At 44.1% G+C, this 20756-nt stretch overlaps 1 protein-coding gene across 1 annotated transcript in view; it reads left to right on the forward strand.

The window, feature by feature from the left end:
- Nucleotides 1-20756, forward strand: part of uvssa (UV-stimulated scaffold protein A) — a 25668-nt gene continuing 4912 nt past the window's right edge. The window contains exons 1-12 of the mRNA XM_071411358.1: nucleotides 1-183; nucleotides 395-520; nucleotides 623-953; nucleotides 1038-1158; nucleotides 1307-1690; nucleotides 2264-2373; nucleotides 4489-4617; nucleotides 15167-15272; nucleotides 19221-19419; nucleotides 19604-19744; nucleotides 20074-20257; nucleotides 20441-20552. Of these exons, the coding sequence (XP_071267459.1) occupies nucleotides 411-520; nucleotides 623-953; nucleotides 1038-1158; nucleotides 1307-1690; nucleotides 2264-2373; nucleotides 4489-4617; nucleotides 15167-15272; nucleotides 19221-19419; nucleotides 19604-19744; nucleotides 20074-20257; nucleotides 20441-20552 (1927 nt within the window). The 5' untranslated portion in view covers nucleotides 1-183; nucleotides 395-410. The remainder of the gene's footprint in view (nucleotides 184-394; nucleotides 521-622; nucleotides 954-1037; nucleotides 1159-1306; nucleotides 1691-2263; nucleotides 2374-4488; nucleotides 4618-15166; nucleotides 15273-19220; nucleotides 19420-19603; nucleotides 19745-20073; nucleotides 20258-20440; nucleotides 20553-20756) is intronic.

Below are 20756 nucleotides of genomic sequence, written 5' to 3' on the forward strand. Positions count from 1 at the left end.
GAGGAGCTAGCTAGCTGTCTTTGCTACAGACCTTGCTACAGTAGCTAGAAGACCAGACACTGTAGCAGCCAGCAATGTCTTTCATAAGCTCACAATTATGAATTATGATTAAATACGACTGTCGTGAATTCTTCATAAAATATTTTGAAAGGAAATCTATGTGGACGTACTGTACTGGAGTTAGTATGTGTCTCGCTCGTGAAGTGGTCTTTGCCTACGTATTTGCCAGCTAGCATATAGCTAGTTTGTTTTATCTAGTCTCTTTAAATGCCATTAGCTACCACTTTAATTCAAGTATACCCAGGGGTGTCACCGTTGGCTTAGTTAGCTACATTGCTTTTTACATTTGTGCTAATTTGCATACTACCGTTACTGTTCGTGGTTTATCTCCCAGCGCTTCAGGTAAAAGGATGGAACACGCACAACGAGATAAGTTGTCAGAGCTCGTGGAAGAGTTGACCACATCTGGGGAACCACAACTAAATCCAAATAAACTGAAGGAAGTGAAAAAGATATGCAAGTAGGAAGTTCTTTCCTATAGCTAATTTACTTATTCCGCTTCAACTTTACATACAAATGAGTACAATTTTAATTCTGTCAAACACAACTTCTCCTCTAACAGAGTTTCCAACGACTACATTGAGCACTTCTACCACCTGACCATGACGCAGCTGGCCCAGGAGCATGCCGAGATCCGCCTGTCAGCCTTCCAGATGGTCAGTGAACTCTTCACACGCTCACACCACTTCAGGGTCCTGCTGGTGGACAACTTCCAGGAGTTTCTGGACCTGACAGTGGAGACGGACTCAGATGAGCCTCTGCCACCACCCAAAGAGGTGGCCCGAAAGCTGAAGACCATTGCCATCAAAACTGTGCAAGAATGGCAGGCCACTTACGGAGAAGCCTATAAGAAACTGGCCTTGGGCTACCACTTTCTCAAGCAGGTTAAAAAGGTAAGAAGGATGATTACCCGTATTATATAATTTTAAAGGTCACAGTAAAACAAGTAAATGAAGTGCTGTTTGTGTTCCTTTCAGGTGGACTTTCATGATGTTCAGGCCAGAACACTAGCTGAGAGGAAACGAGAGGAGGAGAGACAGAAAAGACTGGAGAGGATTTATAAAGACAAAGTTGAAAAGGCCACCAAGGAAATGGAAGGTGCACACCTTACATATTATTACTATTGTTTTTATTATCATTATAATAATTATATTGTATCACTTCCTTTATACACCAGGTTCAGGGTTTTCATGCATTGAGTGTAGTTAATGTCTAACTTTTCTGTGTTGTTGTTGCTTCTTCTCAGATGCCTCAGAAGAGATTGAAGAGTGTCTTACAGAGATAAACAACTGCATGAAGTTGCTTCTGCCTGTAGAGTTTGACCTCAGTGACCTAGATACCTCAACCCCAGCCAATAATTCAACCGTTTCTGTCTCTTCTGTGCCTAATGAGAAGACTAGCACCTCCAGTGACCTAGACGAACAGCCCTGTTGTAGTAAAGACCTGGAGCTCCAGAGGGAACCCAAGAATCCAGAGACAAGTACAGCAACGAAAACCAATGAGGAGAAGGAGGAAGAGGATCCTAGTGATGAAGACAGCGATATGGAGGATGTTCTGGAAGAAGATGCATTCATACGCAACACAGGACTCATATCTCACAAATACAGCCTGGACCTGAACCTCTCCACAGGTGAGTAGTCACTCACATCTATAGGAACCCACGTAACCTTTAACCTCTCCACAGGTGAGTAGTCACTCACACAGGACAGTTAGACCTATAGGAACCCACGTAACATTTAACCTCTCCACAGGTGAGTAGTCACTCACACAGGACAGTTACATCTATAGGAACCCACATAACCTTTAACCTCTCCACAGGTGAGTAGTCACTCACACAGGACAGTTAGACCTATAGGAACCCACGTAACCTTTAACCTCTCCACAGGTGAGTAGTCACTCACACAGGACAGGTACATCTATAGGAACCCACATAACCTTTAACCTCTCCACAGGTGAGTAGTCACTCACACAGGACAGTTAGACCTATAGGAACCCACGTAACCTTTAACCTCTCCACAGGTGAGTAGTCACTCACACAGGACAGTTACATCTATAGGAACCCACATAACCTTTAACATAATTCTCGAAAGAGTTCTAATCAACACTTCAAAAAGACCACGCTGAATAAGAAGTGCAGTTTTTTTTAAATGTGCCAGACAGGGAAGGAATGTCACCTTTCAGTACTTTTCCTCAATCCCCACAGATTTAAAGTTAAAGGAGACAGAGGAAAATGAAGCAGTGGTGAACACCATGAAGGACCTGCACAAACTGCTCAGTACTAAACACCTGCCTGTCGTCCAGTACTGGGTTCAGGTAGGGCTTCAAATTCAACTGATTTTCAAAAACAGTGGGCTGTGCACATCATTCAAATCAAATTGTATTTGTCACATGCTTATTAGTAAACAACAGGTGTAGACTAACAGTGAAATGCTTACTTAAGAATCCGGGTTCGATCCCAGGTTAGGGGAGGGTTTGGCCAGCCCGGGATATCCTTGTCCTATCGCGGTCTAGCGGCTCCTTGTGGCGGGCCGGGCGCATGCACGCTGACACGGTCGCCAGGTGTACGGTGTTTCCTCCGACACATTGGTGCGGCTGGCTTCCGGGTTAAGTGAGCAGTGTGTCAAGAAACATTGCGGCTTGGCAGGGTCGTGTTTCGGTGGATGCATGGTTCTCGACCTTCGTCGCTCCTGAGTCTGTACGGGAGTTGCAGCGATGGGACAAGACTATAACTACCAATTGGATATCACGAAATTGGGTAGAAAAAGGGGCAAAAAAAATAATCATAGTGACACGAGGAATAAATACCCAGTGAATAACAATACAGAGTAAAACTAACATGGCTATATACAGGGAGTACCAGGTAGTAACATGGCTATATACAGGGAGTACCAGGTAGTAACATGGCTATATACAGGGAGTACCAGGTAGTAACATGGCTATATACAGGGAGTACCAGGTAGTAACATGGCTATATACAGGGAGTACCAGGTAGTAACATGGCTATATACATGGAGTGCCAGGTAGTAACATGGCTATATACAGGGAGTACCAGGTAGTAACATGGCTATATACAGGGAGTACCAGGTAGTAACATGGCTATATACAGGGAGTACCAGGTAGTAACATGGCTATATACAGGGAGTACCAGGTAGTAACATGGCTATATACAGAGAGTACCAGGTAGTAACATGGCTATATACAGGGAGTACCAGGTAGTAAAATGGCTATATACAGGGAGTACCAGGTAGTAACATGGCTATATACAGGGAGAACCCGGTAATAACATGGCTATATACAGGGAGTACCAGGTAGTAACATGGCTATATACAGGGAGTACCAGGTAGTAACAAGGCTATATACAGGGAGTACCAGGTAGTAACAAGGCTATATACAGGGACAACCAGGTAGTAACATGGCTATATACAGGGAGTACCAGGTAGTAACATGGCTATATACAGGGAGAACCAGGTAGTAACATGGCTATATACAGGGAGTACCAGGTAGTAACATGGCTATATACAGGGAGAACCAGGTAGTAACATGGCTATATACAGGGAGTACCAGGTAGTAACATGGCTATATACAGGGAGTACCAGGTAATAACATGGCTATATACAGGGAGTACCAGTACCTAGTCGATGTGCAGGGGTACGAGGTAATTGAGGTAGATATGTACATATAGGTAGGGGTAAAATGACTAGGCAACAGGAATAATAAATGACAGTAGCAGCAGCCTATGTTTGTAAGTGTGTGTGTGTGTGTGTTGGGGTGTCAGTGTGAGTGTGTGGTTCCAGACTTGGTGCACTGGTACCACTTGCTGTGCGGTAGCAGAGAGAACTTGGGTGGTTGGAGTCTTTGACAACTTTTTGGCCCTTCCTCTGACACCACCTGGTATAGAGGTCCTGGATGGCAGGGAGCTCTGCCTCTGTGATGTACTGGGCCGTACTCACCACCCTCTGTAGCGCCTTGCATTAGCTTTGAAGTTGCCGTACCAAGCAGTGATGTAGCCAGCCAAGATGCTCTCTATCATCAAACATGGATAAACCAAAATAATGGTCCTTTAGGACCTGTGTACATGTTCCAGGACAGCTTGATAGTAATGTTGATACTATTTAGGACCTGTGTACATGTTCCAGGACAGCTTGATAGTAATGTTGATACTATTTAGGACCTGTGTACATGTTCCAGGACAGCTTGATAGTAATGTTGATACTATTTAGGACCTGTGTACATGTTCCAGGACAGCTTGATAGTAATGTTGATACTATTTAGGACCTGTGTACATGTTCCAGGACAGCTTGATAGTAATGTTGATACTATTTAGGACCTGTGTACATGTTCCAGGACAGCTTGATAGTAATGTTGATACTATTTAGGACCTGTGTACATGTTCCAGGACAGGCAAAAAGTTGAATACTTTCTCCCAAGGTTTTCACCAAGGCGGGTGTGCCAGAACCGCTCCTCAGACGTGCCATAGACTTGAAGTCGTCACTGGAGAGAGCTCTCCAGAAACATGAAGACCTGCACATTGACTACAAGGCCAGGCATCGCAGAGTGGTGAGTACAATGAAAACATTATTTAGCAAGAAGGGCAGGTGTCAAGCAATAGAGTAATTTGCAAGAAATCCAGATCATATTTTTCTTTGCATGCATTCGTCCTTTTTACTGTCCAGTTGTTGATGTGACTTCTCAGCCTGGTTGCAAGTATATATTTTTACCAGCAGATGGCACTATTTCACAACGTATTACCCACAGAGAGGAAGAAGTTTGCCACTTGCCATACTTTTTTATTTTTATTTAACTAGGCAAGTCAGTTAAGAACAAATTCTTATTTTCAATGACGGCCTAGGAACAGTGAGTTAACTGCCTTGTTCAGGGGCAGAATGACACATTTTTACCCTGTCAGCTCGGGGATTCGATCTTGCAACCTTTCGGTTGCTAGTCCAACACTCTAACCACTAGGCTACCTGCCTCCCCATACGAGTAGGGAAAGGGGGATACCTAGTCAGTTGTACAACTGAATGCATTCAACTGAAATGTGTCTTCTGCATTTAACCCAACCCCTCTGAATCAGAGAGGTGGCTTAATCGCCATCCACGTTTTCGGTTCCCGGGGAACAGTGGGTTAACGGCCTGGCTCGAGGGGTTGACAACTATCAGTACGGTACTGAGGATCATTTAACAAACGTCAGTGTGCAGATATCTGTGTGTGGTCTGTATTATCCACAGGTAAAATCATTTTTTAAATACAAGTAAGTAGATTGCACTAATGCAGTATGCATCAATTGCTGTGTTTTTAATACAGACATCTTTATCCTCTTCACTTTTACATATTTATGTTCAGATCTTCTCTGAAAACTGTGAAATCCCACATGTTATTGTTATTGATTTTCTCATTGGAAAAAGTGAGCGGCATCATTGACATGTTGTCCATGGCCTCAATACCATTAACACCTGAAGGCAAAAGTCCCTAAAATCTAATTCCATGTTCAGCACTTCTGTAATGTCTTTTATTTTAAATAGTTTCAGGGCCTGGAAGTGGAAGAACCACAGTAGTTGTATTAAAAAAATGAATAGTTGGACATTTGTGCGAGGTATGATAGCGGTATTGAAATGGAACGCATCAGGCTGAGATTAGCACAGCGAGAGAGAATGGAGAGGCAGGGCTTTAGGTATTAATAGACAGAACCATTTCTCTCCCTCTCTGGAATACTACGCATACCTAGCAGTTATGAGACTCATCATTATGACACCTGATGTCCCTTTTTAACTGGGCAGGGAGAGCGAGCGAGAGCGTTGCGTTTGAGGGAACGCGGAGAAGTGACAGTGACAGAGCGCCATACTGCTACCTGTAAAGGTTTATCACTGTCAGACAACATTTCCAATGCCGTGTGATAAAGCAACAACTTAAAGTCCTTTATCATAATTAGTTTTTCCTTTTTACCCTTAAAAGCATTTCATTACTGTATTCGCTTTATCGGGGCTCTGACAAGGATGTGATTGCTTTTTCGACTCAATAAACCCGTGCTGATTGGGAGTAAAATTGAGAAATCCAAAAGGTAAAGATGGTAGTTTAGCTGCTTCTCACTCCACTGACATAAAAACATAGACGTGAAGTCAAGGAACAAAGTAATTACCAAAACAACTCAACCCTTAATAGCCTTGTAGTTAGTATATTTGTATGGCTTCAGCCTGCAGGACTACACTACATTGTACCTCCTCACAGTTGCATAACATAACACAGAAACATTTATGAGATCCAATCATGGATTTGGATAATTTATGTTACGTTTTAATTATATGTTGCGTTAATTCTCTATCGGGCTTCAGTGAGTACAACAGAAAGCAAAGTATGCTTGTTTTAAACGTATCCATGAAAACTGCTTTAATTAAAATGTACTCTTGACATCAATTTGATATTTGATTGAGCAATCCATACTCCATGTAGGACCCACTTCTCCATCCTAGTCCTATTGTAAATGAAAGGGCCAAACCTTAACCCACATCCAGACTGAGTGCCTGCTGTACTGCAGTATCCCTCTTCCTCCAGCAGTATCCCTCTTCTTCTAGCAGTATCCTTCTTCCAGCAGTACCCCTCCTCTCTCTCTCTCTCTGTCTGCTGGCAGTGGCACCCATTTGATAAATGGAAGAGGTGGATGTGTCTGACACCAGCACTCTGCAGCTGGCTGGATCTCATTTAAGCACCTTTAATTATTGGTCACTGAGGTTTATGGTAAAGAAGGGAGTATTTGTAAAGCAGGCACCTTTTCAACCCCCTCCCCACACGTTGAACATGCAGCATGGGATGAATATTGCGTTGTTTACCCAGATAAGGCATCTTATCAGGACCAGGAGGAAGAGCAGTAATTGATGTCTCTCTGTTTTTCACATTGGGAAACTGGAGATAAACAGAGAGAGTCTTTCCCCCTGCCTGTTCTGTGCTTCATCCTCACCTGATCAGGCCGTGTGTACAATATCTACAGACTGACTGGTATTAATGTTAGCACCACTCCACACTCTGTCTGGGAGCTAACGGAGAGGCTTGGCAGGCCTAGTCTGTCTTCACCCTCTGCACTCCTGATCCACACTGACCACTGATCTGTACAGGGTTCAGTCAAGCACATGATCACTCATTTGAGATCAGTAAGCAGGATAACTGTTGTTATATCCCCGAATGTCATTATCTTTATGATGTTCAGAGACTGGGCCTATTTAATGTGAACCACTTTCAGCATGCATTTATCTAGACATAGTTCAAATATATTCATCAGATGGGCTAAGTAATAGTCTCATCATCCTATGATTGCGCCCGTGTCACGTCGCTGGTTGGCCCACTCTGCCTGTTCCAGACGTTCAGGATAAAGACATTGGGGAAGCTGACAGTGTCGTTTGGAGGATGTAGACATATATAACTTCATCTGTCAGGTGACCTGGCGGTCCCCTCCAGGATGAGGTCCCGGGGGAGGCCCCTAAGGGGCCCTCATTAGTGTATCCCCCAGACACCCAGTCCGGTAGTAGGTCTGGAATATGGACCATTTACTATTGGCTGGTACCTATCTCCACGTCCCCAAAGCATCCCTCAGTCCCCCTTCTGTTTGTCTTCATGTCAGATCCTCTCCCTCCCGTTGAATCTTATTTACCCAATAGGCCTTTTCTCACTTCATTACTTTATGACAGAAACTCTTTTTATCAAATGCTGCTACAAAGTACCACATAGTATTTGGACATGGCTCTTGACCACAGAACCAATCGAATAGTAGCTAGGCTATATATGCATGGTGGAAATACTCATTAACATCAATCACTATGTGACTGGAAATGCTTTCCAAGACCAAAGCACATTTTGCGTCAGGCTACATTTTCTTATGTAAAGAAAGTAAATGCATTTAAATGATTCTTGCATTAAAGCCTTTACAATCTTCACAGAACACATTCTCCCTCCACAGTAATGCATAATGTAATATACTGAGGAGATGGTGTCTGTCTGTCTGTCTGTGGACTTGTGTGTTTCTGAGACTGAATGCTGTCTTACAGCCACAAGGGACAGCCTGGCAGTGAGGGGCATTACATTGTCTGCATAGACAATGGAGGACAACTTAAAGAGTTTTTCACCTCCAGCAGTCTTGAGTGTGTCCTCCGACCGACCGACTCGCAGCGCTTAATTCCATTCCCCTGGCCGGGCATTCCCCTGGCCCAGCCGCCTTGCTCCAGCAGCCCATACACCTGAGTTATTGGTTTGCTGTAATAATTACCTTCCAGTGAGAGTGGATATTAGCATATAAATAGCAGATGAACGAAGGACCATCACAGCTGAGTACATAACATTTTTGGTTTATAAGATTGAATGGGTTTTTAAATGCATAGCCATCAAACTTGCCAAAAGACAAATGAAGTTGAGTTGAGTTGTCTGACGTTGCCTCCTAAGATATTTTTTTTAAAGGATAACAGACTTAAGGAGTACACTGGAGCGGGCGCTTCCCAGGGCACAAAGTCATTGAGATTGCTTACACAATTAATTAGACCATAGAAAATATATTGGAGGGCACAGGGAGCACTTTAGCCCCCTGAAGGGTGTTTTTTCCAGTAAGTGGTGGATATATAACCAGAACCTCACCTACACCTTTCACTGGGGGAAGGGACGGAGGTTTGGACATGGCCAATCCATAGTTCACCCTGGATGTTTCAAAGCCAAGTAGCGCTGGGAAGGAATGACACGGCAAATAGCACTGGGAAGGAATGGCACGCCAAGTAGCACTGGGAAGGAATGGCACGCCAAGTAGCACTGGGAAGGAATGACACGCCAAGTAGCTCTGGGAAGGAATGACACGCCAAGTAGCGCTGGGAAGGAATGGCATGCCAAGTAGCACTGGGAAGGAATGACACGCCAAGTAGCACTGGGAAGGAATGACATGGCAAGTAGCACTGGGAAGGAATGACACGCCAAGTAGCACTGGGAAGGAATGGCACGCCAAGTAGGACTGGGAAGGAATGGCACGCCAAGTAGCACTGGGAAGGAATGACACGCCAAGTAGCACTGGGAAGGAATGGCACGCCAAGTAGCACTGGGAAGGAATGGCACGCCAAGTAGCACTGGGAAGGAATGGCACGCCAAGTAGCACTGGGAAGGAATGGCACGCCAAGTAGCACTGGGACAGAATGGCACACCAAGTAGGACTGGGAAGGAAATGGCACGCCAAGTAGGACTGGGAAGGAATGGCACGCCAAGTAGCACTGGGACGGAATGGCATGCCAAGTAGTACTGGGAAGGAATGGATCATATTCTTATTTAATGCGCCTGCTTCTGTCTCTAAAATGTATCATGGACACCTTTGCAGATTTTAAATTAGCCTAATTAGGGAAATGTGTATAATTTGATATTTTTTTGAATGAAAAAAGAACACCCATTTTCCTGATTGAATGACATACAATTATTATCTCTGAAATACAAAGGAATAAATAAGTAACAATTAACACCGCAGTTGTAGCCTAAAGCTGCTATATTTGCTATGTAGACCATTCAAGGGAAGATATCCGTATAGTTAACTTAAAATAAAAAATATTATCTAGGGGAACTGTCCTGGAGTATTTTGTAAGAGTGATTTTCTTTATACGTTGTACAGGATAGGAAAAAGGTCTGTTTTTAAATGCAAAGGTGGGGATAAGGGATAGAGCCCATGTTTTAGATAGGCTTGTGTCAGCAAAATGTTTCTCCTCCCCATGCACACCCCTGTATAAGAGTTACAACGCTGCCATCTCAAGATTGCAGTCCTGATTTTATCACTGCAGAATTAAAACTAAAAGAATGTCTGACAACCAGGAATTTCTAGTGGGCTGGTAATATTATTCCATGGGGTTTTAATCTATCAACGGAGAAATAACTGCTTTGGATTAAAGAAGACAACTGGTATAAACAAAATAGCAATCTCCTTTTCCACAATTGCTAGCTACTGGAAATGAAAGACTGTACCTGGGCCTGGAGTAATGTAGAACGTGTGGATTGCACTTTGTCTCCTTTTCCCTGAGTTTGAGGGTGGAATCCGCTAAGTTAGAATAGAGTTTTTAAAGCGATCATTTCTATGGTAAACATTAGGTTGGGGGATTTGGCTGTCTCGTACTTTACCATTGTGGTAACACTTTACACTGTGTCATGACACGTTATAACACGGTCATAACCATGTCATAACAGCTGACATAACTTGTCATAACCTGTAATAATATGGTATTACCACTGTCATGACCCATATATTTACACCTTTTGTGACATATATTGCATTTTATGGCTGGTTATGACACCTACATAAAAGGGTCAAACCCACATTTATTCAAATTAGTTTTTTTCCTGTCAAGAAGTTTCCTTTCGTTTGAAAGTTTGTTTCTTAAATCCTTTGTTGTTGTCATATTTTAAATAACTTGTAGATAATACACTTCATGACACTGTCATGAAGCATTATGACCATCCTGTGTCACTTTACTTGGACTAAAAAAAATACACTATGGCACTGTCAAGAAGCATTATGACCATCATAATCATATAAGCCAGATAGGCCTATCATGTACATGCCTTTATATCAGTCAAAAAGAGGGTGTCTTGTCCTCCTCCTGAGATCTCCTCCTGCATTCATACCAGTCATCAGCAACAGAGCATTGGGGTAGGCGCATGTCTGACATCAATGTGTGCGCAATTACAATGTTAATTTAATATGGTCAATTTCAGAAAATGTTATATAACATAAACATACTGTTGACATGTAGGCTATGATGTAATGGAATGTTTTGCCTTGTGTAGTAGGTTTTGTAGGTTTTTACACTCTTCTGTAGGTGTCATATAACCAGCCATAAAATAACACAATATATGTCACAACAGGTTTCAATATGTGTCATGAACATATTATGATCGCTTTAACAACTCTATTCTAACTTAGCGGATTCTACCCCCAAACAGGGAAAGGGAGAGAGAGTACAAACTAAAGTGTTACCAAATCCATTATTATATTAGAAACCATTATTATATTAGAAACCAGTATCACATTCTATGAAATAGAGGAAAATATCCTTCATTTCTTCAAGTATCATTTCAAAACCATACTGCTCTTTTGCTTTTTTTCTCTCTCTCTCTCTCTCTCTCTCTCTCTCTCTCTCTCTCTCTCTCATATCAGTAATTATGAGTTAATTACTATTTAATCTGATATTGTTGTAATATTATGGGACAATTAAATTGGTCTTCGTGTCTCATAAGCACAAGTGTCTGTTGTATTAAGTGCAGGGCGAAGGATGAGCCACTTATTCACCACCATCTAGCTGGCCTCTCTGAGCAACATGTACATTACTGTGGCTCCTCTCTGAGCAGCATGTACATTACTGTGGCTGCTCTCTGAGCAGCATGTACATTACTGTGGCTGCTCTCTGAGCAACATGTACATTACTGTGGCTGCTCTCTGAGCAGCATGTACATTACTGTGGCTCCTCTCTGAGCAGTATGTACATTACTGTGGCTGCTCTCTGAGCAGTATGTACATTACTGTGGCGCCTGTCTGAGCAGCATGTACATTACTGTGGCTGCTCTCTGAGCAGCAGGTACATTACTGTGGCTGCTCTCTGAGCAGTATGTACATTACTGTGGCTGCTCTCTGAGCAGTATGTACATTACTGTGGCACCTGTCTGAGCAGCATGTACATTACTGTGGCTGCTCTCTGAGCAGTATGTACATTACTGTGGCGCCTGTCTGAGCAGCATGTACATTACTGTGGCTGCTCTCTGAGCAGCATGTACATTACTGTGGCTGCTCTCTGAGCAGCAGGTACATTACTGTGGCTGCTCTCTGAGCAGTATGTACATTACTGTGGCGCCTGTCTGAGTAGCATGTACATTACTGTGGCTGCTCTCTGAGCAGCAGGTACATTACTGTGGCTGCTCTCTGAGTAGTATGTACATTACTGTGGCTGCTCTCTGAGCAGCAGGTACATTACTGTGGCTGCTCTCTGAGCAGCATGTACATTACTGTGGCTGCTCTCTGAGCAGTATGTACATTACTGTGGCTGCTCTCTGAGCAACATGTACATTACTGTGGCTGCTCTCTGAGCAACATGCACATTACTGTAGCTGCTCTCTGAGCAACATGCACATTACTGTGGCTCCTCTCTGAGCAGCATGTACATTACTGTGGCTGCTCTCTGAGCAACATGCACATTACTGTGGCTGCTCTCTGAGCAGCATATACATTACTGGGGCTGCTCTCTGAGCAGCATGTACATTACTGTGGTTCCTCTCTGAGCAGCATGCACATTACTGTAGCTGCTCTCTGAGCAACATGCACATTACTGTGGCTCCTCTCTGAGCAGCATGTACATTACTGTGGCTGCTCTCTGAGCAACATGCACATTACTGTGGCTGCTCTCTGAGCAGCATATACATTACTGGGGCTGCTCTCTGAGCAGCAGGTACATTACTGTGGCTGCTCTCTGAGCAGCAGGTACATTACTGTGGCTGCTCTCTGAGCAGCATGTACATTACTGTGGCTGCTCTCTGAGCAGCAGGTACATTACTGTGGCTGCTCTCTGAGCAGCAGGTACATTACTGTGGCTGCTCTCTGAGCAGCAGGTACATTACTGTGGCTCGTCTCCCTGTTGAAAGCGATAACAGGGAGTAATTTAGACCTCATCCAAAGACAGTTTAGACCCTAATCTGCCATATTCAACACCGCTCACATGCGGTAATGAAAAATAAAATGAGAGGGGCAATAAGAGAAATAAAAAGCAAGCTTTGATCTACCTGTACTACTTGACATAAAGGTAATCATGAAAGCAATTAAGCTGAATAAATGGAAAGGCGTGCGTGAAACAGTGGCTCATACGTGGCGTGCCCTAGACAAACCAAGGACATGAGAATTATGGGTAATATTTTATGAAAATGACCCCTATATTTAAATGGCATTCTGTTATGCGTTGTAGCGCAGGGAATGGTTAACTACCTTTTTGAGTAAATTAAAAGGCATAAATTCTGTTTAGCGGCGATGCTGGCTTCGCTTCATCCCCCAGGCAGAGCAGAACAGAACAGCCTCCCTTAGAGAGGGGAGGAGGAGGAGGAGGAGAGAAAAAAGCCTTGGGTTGCTTTTCACTTTTCATAAATTCCCCTGCTCGGATTCTATACCCAAAAAATAATTTGCGGCCAAGGCAGCTCATTGTTATTCCGCCATGATTGATGGTGGTCATTTACTCTCCTGGGGAGTTAAGTGCCCCTGTCATTCCTGAAGAGCGTAATTGGGAGGTTCCACAGGTCAGCGCCGGTGACAGTTTTCTCTTTTGATTAGTGTTAGAGTGATAGCAAAACGTACAGGCTGGGTGATAGATGAGCATGTGCAGGTAGAGGCTCCAGGCAGAGGAGAGGAGGAGACCATCACCTCCTGTCCTGAACCATGCACACCACCTTCTTTGTTCTCAGCAGCATCTTCTAACAGACAGGCAGACATGGACACGGTGGCCACTCATCTATACCAGCATCAGTTTAGTTTCATCCAACTCATGCCCTGTTGTCTGAGAAGTGGGACGTAATAAATAGTCAAGTACACAGCCTGAGTAATCAGACTTGGGGGGTTTATTTGGTAGTGATTATGGTTGGAAGCCTAATACCTAGGCCGGTGGTTACCACCTAGTCCTCTCAGCTCTTGTTGAGTAGATCTCCCGAAAGCGATTGTGTTGAGGAAATACAGCTGGCTGGCTCAGAGGTGAGAGCCCTCCATATCGCTTGGTGACCCGGACTTTCTCTGACTAGCCTGTCTCGGGTTCCTTATCAGCTCCGCACACAGACACCTCTCCCACACCTGTGAATCAGGGCCACAGTACACTTATCGCTCCATCTGTTGGACAGCCTATTGCTTCCAACAGTTTTATTTCCTCTTCTTTCAGGAATAAAGGATAGGCTAAGATTTGGGTATTAGGTGAGTGGATTGGCCAGAACAGAGAGGTGCTTATGTGCAAACTGGGGAAGGGTGGGTAGTTGAGCAAATGTATCTAAAGGTTAACAACAGCCTTTAGATACCTTTACAACTAATACATGTTGTCTTTTCAGATCATTTGTAAACTTTTAAGTTGTCTGTTTGAAAAGCACTACCTTAGTCAATCATATTGTATCAATTACAGTTACTGGTGAAAAATAACTAAGTTGCCTCCTGGAGAAACTCTATGTAAATCTCCCTCTCTGTCTCCCTTAACCTCAATGACAAAATTAACTAAACAAGCGCTGTTATACGCACTGACAATTAGATGGCACAGTGGTCAAATAAACCACTACGTCAAAAGGAAGCGGAAAAAAATTGGATGTGGTCAAGTGGAAATTCCATTAAGGCTTTGAATTAAAATGTGAAGACGTCCCACGTTACTGCCGAGTTAGCCGTTCGGGCGCTGTAAATCTTGTGAACACCCTGAGGGCCGTGGGGGATACCATTTGAGTGATAATCAGCAACCGGGGAACTGCTGATGAGGTCCTAATTCCTCTGTAACCTGTCTGCAAACAAACACAGAGACAGCAGAGAGGAGAGGGGGTAGGGGACTTGAGGAAGACGGGGGACTTGAGGAAGACGGGGGACTTGAGGAAGACTGGGAGAGAAGAGAGTCTCGGTTTACTTCTAGTGATGCAGGGGCATGGAGAATACGGACGGTGCTGTTTGATTATTGTGGTCCTAGGAAGAGGCCTAGTTTTATGTTAGGCAAGTAAGGATAGTCTTTCTCATGTATTGTTAGCTTATAATAAAATGTCTAACTAGCTACATTGCATTACCATTTAGTAGTTTATTTTATTTTTAACCTTTTATTTAACTAGGCAAGTCAGTTAAGAACAAATTCTTATTTACAATGACGGCCTACACCGGCCAAACCCGGACGACGCTGGGCCAATTGTATGCCGCCCTATGGGACTCCCAATCACGGCCGGTTGTGATACAGCCTGGATTCGAACCAGGGTGTCTGTAGTGACGCACTAGATGCAGTGCCCGCACTAGATGCAGTGCCTGCGCCACTCGGGAGCCCGAATGGTGAAGCGGTCCTTTCCATAGTCAGTCAACCATGTTGAGCTGACCCTGTACTTACAAAGACACCCTCTTCCCATCCACTAGATGAAAGCGCCGGAGGGCAGTGATGACGACGATGATGACTTTGAGGAGGTTCCGGAGAAGGAGGGTTTTGAACCCCACATTCCAGACCATCTACGGGAGGAGTACGGTGAGTTTGCTCAGCTGCAGAGGACCAGGGGCAGGTGCATACACAACAGGGTCACAGCCATACAAACAGCATCTGAGAAGAGCATAATGAAGAGTAATCCCAGTAAGCTCTCACCCTCGCCTCAGGATATCACCACACACACATCACATACTATTGATTGGATTGGTTCAGATAAACATGAGGAAGGTGCCAAAGAATGCCTCTAAAAGCTGGTTTGTTTGTAGAGTGATTGTTTAAAGCCCAACGTGTGCAGTTTTGGTAAAGGTCGTAGGTTAGGACTCAGGCACGTTCCTGGCTCAGGCACGTTCCTGGCTGGTTTTAACTTCAGATGTTCAAAAGTACTTCAGCATTGTACTCAATTATCCAAACTGCTCACCAATGGTAAGTAACATAATTGCTAATTTACCTGTGCTAAATCCCCTTATATGATTTATGACCAATGTTCTATAAAATGTCTTCCATCGCTGACAGCAAACCGGTTTGTTCCAGTTCTATAGCCAGAAGTTCATTTTCCCAGTCTGTGTAATTGCTAATGGCCTCAAGATTGATATATGGTTGCAAGGCTGTAACAAAACGTGCCATGCACAGAGGTCAGAGGTTGTCTGTAATGCAAGTGGATTATAACAGCCTTGTCTCCAACTGACACTATGTCATAATAGTTGACAAAGGGGCAATCTGCAATTGCTACATCCATTTTTTTACTTTCAAATTAGTGATATACACCAATTGATTCTTGAAGAATATAACTTCAAAATGCCTCATGCTTAGTTCAATTGTCATACTCCATCAGAACCCAAAATATAAGCTTGTTGTCTTTTTTTGTAAGCAATGCAAACACTGTATAGCCTCAAAACATGTTTAAAACTGTCATTTTGTTCTCAGGGATGGTCAGTCCTCGCATCCGAAGCTCTGTCTATGAATTTGAGTGGTTACGTTTTTCCAGCTCCATCCCTCAGCTGTTTACCAAAACAGAGGCGGGGCTGACCGCTTTGTTGTTGTTTGAACTGAAGATTTCTCCTTTTATACCTGCTGGCTAAAGAAGTTCAAATTGAATCCTTTCTGGACATGTGATCAAAGACATCTTGTTTCAATATACATTGAGTGCTCAGATTCAGCCTTAAGGTAGCCTAGTGGTTGGAGCGTTGGGCCAGTAACCGAAAGGTTGCTAGATCGAATCCCCGAGCTGACAAGGTAAAAATCTGTCATTCTGCCCTGAACAAGGCAGTTTAACCCACTGTTCCTAGGCCATCATTGTAAATAAGAAACTGATAATAACTGACTTGCCTAGTTAAATAAAGGTTAAATATAAATAAATTCATGTTTTGGGTTCACATGACATTTTCCACCTAATTCCTCGTCATCACATTTTCAAACGAAACTGACCATGTCACTTTAATTAGATTTGTTATCTGATTAGCCCTAGAACCGTCCTCCTTGTGTGTTGTCCAGTGCCTTGATTGGTTTATTTAATGTTCTTAAAGTGAATAGGAACCAGTCTACAAAGTCTGTAGCATGGCCGGGCAGGCTACTTTGATGAGTGATCTATGAAGTGATCTGTGGAAGCCATGGAAAATTAACAATGCAATGCTGTTAATGAGCTCCTATTAGCCCAGTGCTGTAATTTACAACATCCACCTAGCCTCAGTCTCTCTGTAGGGGGGGGGGGTAGACCACAGGGAGTGGGGAGGGAGAGAGCATGCTCCCTAGTCTCTGTAGGGAGGTTAGACCACAGGGAGTGGGGAGGGAGAGAGCATGCTCCCTAGTTTCTGTAGGGGGGTTAGACCACAGGGAGTGGGGAGGGAGAGAGCATGCTCCCTAGTCTCTGTAGGGGGGTTAGACCACAGGGAGTGGGGAGGGAGAGAGCATGCTCCCTAGTCTCTGTAGGGGGGTTAGACCACAGGGAGTGGGGAGGGAGAGAGCATGCTCCCTAGTCTCTGTAGGGGGTTTAGACCACAGGGAGTGGGGAGGGAGAGAGCATGCTCCCTAGTCTCTGTAGGGGGTTTAGACCACAGGGAGTGGGGAGGGAGAGAGCATGCTCCCTAGTCTCTGTAGGGGGGTTAGACCACAGGGAGTGGGGAGTGAGAGAGCATGCTCCCTAGTCTCTGTAGGGGGGTTAGACCACAGGGAGTGGGGAGGGAGAGAGCATGCTTCCTAGCACAGCCAGGCTGAGGTGAACTCACACACACACACTCACAAGATTCTTTGTGACTTACATAAGGGATATTTCCTCATTAAATTGGAAGCAGTCCTCCTGGGGGTAAATAATTATGATTTGGTCCCAGAATGAATCTGGCAAAGTAGTGTTTTTAGTGGTACTAAATGTGATGTATTTAGTACCCGTGTTTTGACTGGATCTCTATTGATTTCGGCTTGAGGACTTTAACGGCACGTTGTAGATGTTTCTCCTGGCTGCTTTAGATGTTTTCTCAGATACCTCAGGGATTTAGTACACATGAAGCCAGTCCAATGGAACAAGTCAAAATACAAGATTCAGTTTTAGGACAAAAATAATAATATTTGTAGCCCTGGTGCAATCAACAGTAAAAAATACAAATAAATTAAAGGTAGCTACTCTACTAGGAAAAATATTTTAAGAAAGTAAAATAGAGAGAACATTTTTGTGAATTTGCACACAAAAAATCATTTTAACATTTTAATCTATCAAATACATCAACCCGTTTCTCAGAAAACAACTCTTATTTTCCTCTTGAAACCAAGCTTTGATCCAAAGAGAGAGAAAGAGCTTGGCCTTTCCCTTTCTTTCTCTCTGTCCTCTTTCTCTCTCACTCCTCTTTTTTCTCCATTCTCTCCACTGCTCTTTTATCTATCCCTTTATCCCAGCAGTCCTGTCAGGACGTTATCTCTTTCTCAAATTTACATTTTAATTACAAGGCCTGCTGAACTCAGGAAAATCAATATAGCCACCATTGGCAGCCCAGCGCCGTGTCTCCCTGCTGCTAGACCTCTCTATGTACTATTATTGATTTATCTCTTTAACACCTGCAACTTTATTGCTTCAGACAAATAGCTACCATTTTGGTCAATTTGAACAGAAAAAGAAAGGATTTGGTAGTATTTCACAATTCCTCAGATGGGGTCTTTGCACAGAACGATGCAGTAAGTCAGAGCGATGGAGGACTCTTGGATTAACCCAGGGATAGGCCTACGTCATGCAGGGAATGGGCTCTGATGAGGAAGAAGACTTGTGCCTGTGACCAACATTATATTCTCTTTTATTGTCCTTTTCCCCCTTTTTCTTGTTGGGGGGAATTGTTTAGGTATATTATTTTCACAAATACGTTTGTGTCATTTATAATGTTTATTAATTCCAAAGGATTTTCTAATGTATCTGGTCTGTTACTAGGAGAGGAGATGAAGATGAGGTTAGATGCTTACATGCGTAGCTGTAAGGTAACTCCCACTTTGTCCTCTGCGAGGTAACAACTGCTCTTTAAACATTTTTTATTTATTTGTTTTAATAAGTTTAAGTTGTCCCGGTATGGGGCTGGGGCAGGTGCGGCTTAGAGCAGAGCTGTGATCTCTCTTCCAGCTTTAAGCTCAGTCTGACCCTCATCGAGCCCCTCTACAGCCCCTCTCTGCCCACCCAGGAGGTAACGCACAGCGGCAGAGCATCTCCTCCACCTCTCCCTGCCCTGGCCTTCACTTCATAACTGTGTTAACATTACCTACAGCAGGGTGGGCAACATCTCCAGGCTTCAGGGCCAGATGGGGATTTAGACATTCAGCGGACGGCCAGTGTGTTTAAGAGGAGAGTCGTATGTTTTCCAAGAGGCTAGGAAAATAAGTAGCTGTTCCACAAGACTATCTGAGCTGAGTAGTGAGCACACAGCACTAAAGCAGTAGAATGTGCTTGATAAATCCGTACATATAAAAAGTATTTGGAAGTTCTTGATGTAATATGTAACGTATGGACACTGGTCATTCCAGGTTTAGAGCTGTCCCCCTCTACCTCTGTGGCCAGTAAGAAGCCGGTGCAGCCTCCAGTGAAGTGTCCTGCAACAGGAGCCTCTCACACCCTCTCCAGACCCAGGAAGAGAGCCACTGACGAGGAGCAGGACCCCACCTGTGCAGCCGCCACACTCCGCCTCTTCAAGCAGCGCCTCCTACCCCAGCCACCTAGCACCAGGTGACCCCTCCCTGCTTCACTTCATAGCTCTAGATGTTTATTGCACTGTTCTATTTCAACTCCCTTGTGTCGTTCCACATGAATTGGGATTTGGGACGGCTACTTTGGAAATATGTCTGTCTCGACCAAAGAGAAGAACCACAGCCTCAACGACTTGTGACTGCTGTTTTCCATCTCTCTCTAGCTCTGCAGCAGGAGGTCATGTGGACCCCACATACCAGGCTAGTGACCCCAGTGAGGACAGGGACAAAGCTCCAGTCATCCCCTTCGGTCTGGACCTCTACTACTGGGGAGAGGAGCAACCCACTGCAGGCAAAATCATCAAGTACATACAGACTCCCAACTTCCTCCATGACTAACATGCTTTATTGAGTATACGTTGAAATGGAACTACTGCACAGAACTGAACTTTTCACTAAGTTTTCATTTGGTGTTGATATGGCCACTAGAGAGCACTATTGTATGTTCAGAGTCACTGTAAAGCTGTTATTAGAGATGAACAGTGTTATAAGTTCTGAAAAGAGACTCTCCCATAATACTTCTGACTAAATTCTCAGCTAATAGCTATAACATTGCTACAGATTGATATTAGTAAAGAGCAGGTCCGTGTACATGGACAGTTCTTCACACCCCTCCCTCTATCCTGGTGTCCAGGAATAGCTCCCAGCACCAGTTCTGGGTTCCCAACGAGGTAGAGGAAGAGGTGGAGAATAAGGAGCTGGCTGCCCAGATGAAGTCCAGGTACATCACGTTCGCTGGCCGCTTCCAGCCCGTCAAGCACAGGTGCAAAACCCCCATGCCCAACGGAGCCCTCTGTGAACGCCAGGACCGAGTCAAGGTGAGCGTTTAAGTTTTTGGTGAAAGTATTACAATTGTCATTGTAATTTCTATTTTTGTATATATTCTATTGGTAATACGTTTAGATACCAGTAAGTGAGGCTTTGCAGTTAGTCAGAATTAGAGTGAAAGTGACGTGTAGAGGATCGTTGTTGATGAGGCCACGAATGTCTGATTCCCATAGTGTCCTTTCCATGGGCTGATCATCCCACGAGACGAGCTGGGAAAACCCACCAATCCAGAGGACGTTGTGCGGCTGGAGAAAGAGGAGTGGAAACGTAGAGAGGACCAGCCTGGTGAGGGACATAAGAGGGGTCCTATTAGAAACTTCAATTCCAAAAAACTACAACTGAAAAAACCCTTTGTGTAATTATCTAGCTCACAACAGACACTGTAATGAAAGTAATATGCTAAAAGAAATCTGATGGCGTTGATAGGTTCCCTTTCATAAAGGTCTTACCAATATCTGCCCTGTGCAGTGGCAGCTCTCTCTGGTCTAG

Source organism: Salvelinus alpinus, chromosome 7, assembly GCF_045679555.1.
Source record: "Salvelinus alpinus chromosome 7, SLU_Salpinus.1, whole genome shotgun sequence".
In the NCBI taxonomy this organism is placed as follows: domain Eukaryota; kingdom Metazoa; phylum Chordata; class Actinopteri; order Salmoniformes; family Salmonidae; genus Salvelinus; species Salvelinus alpinus.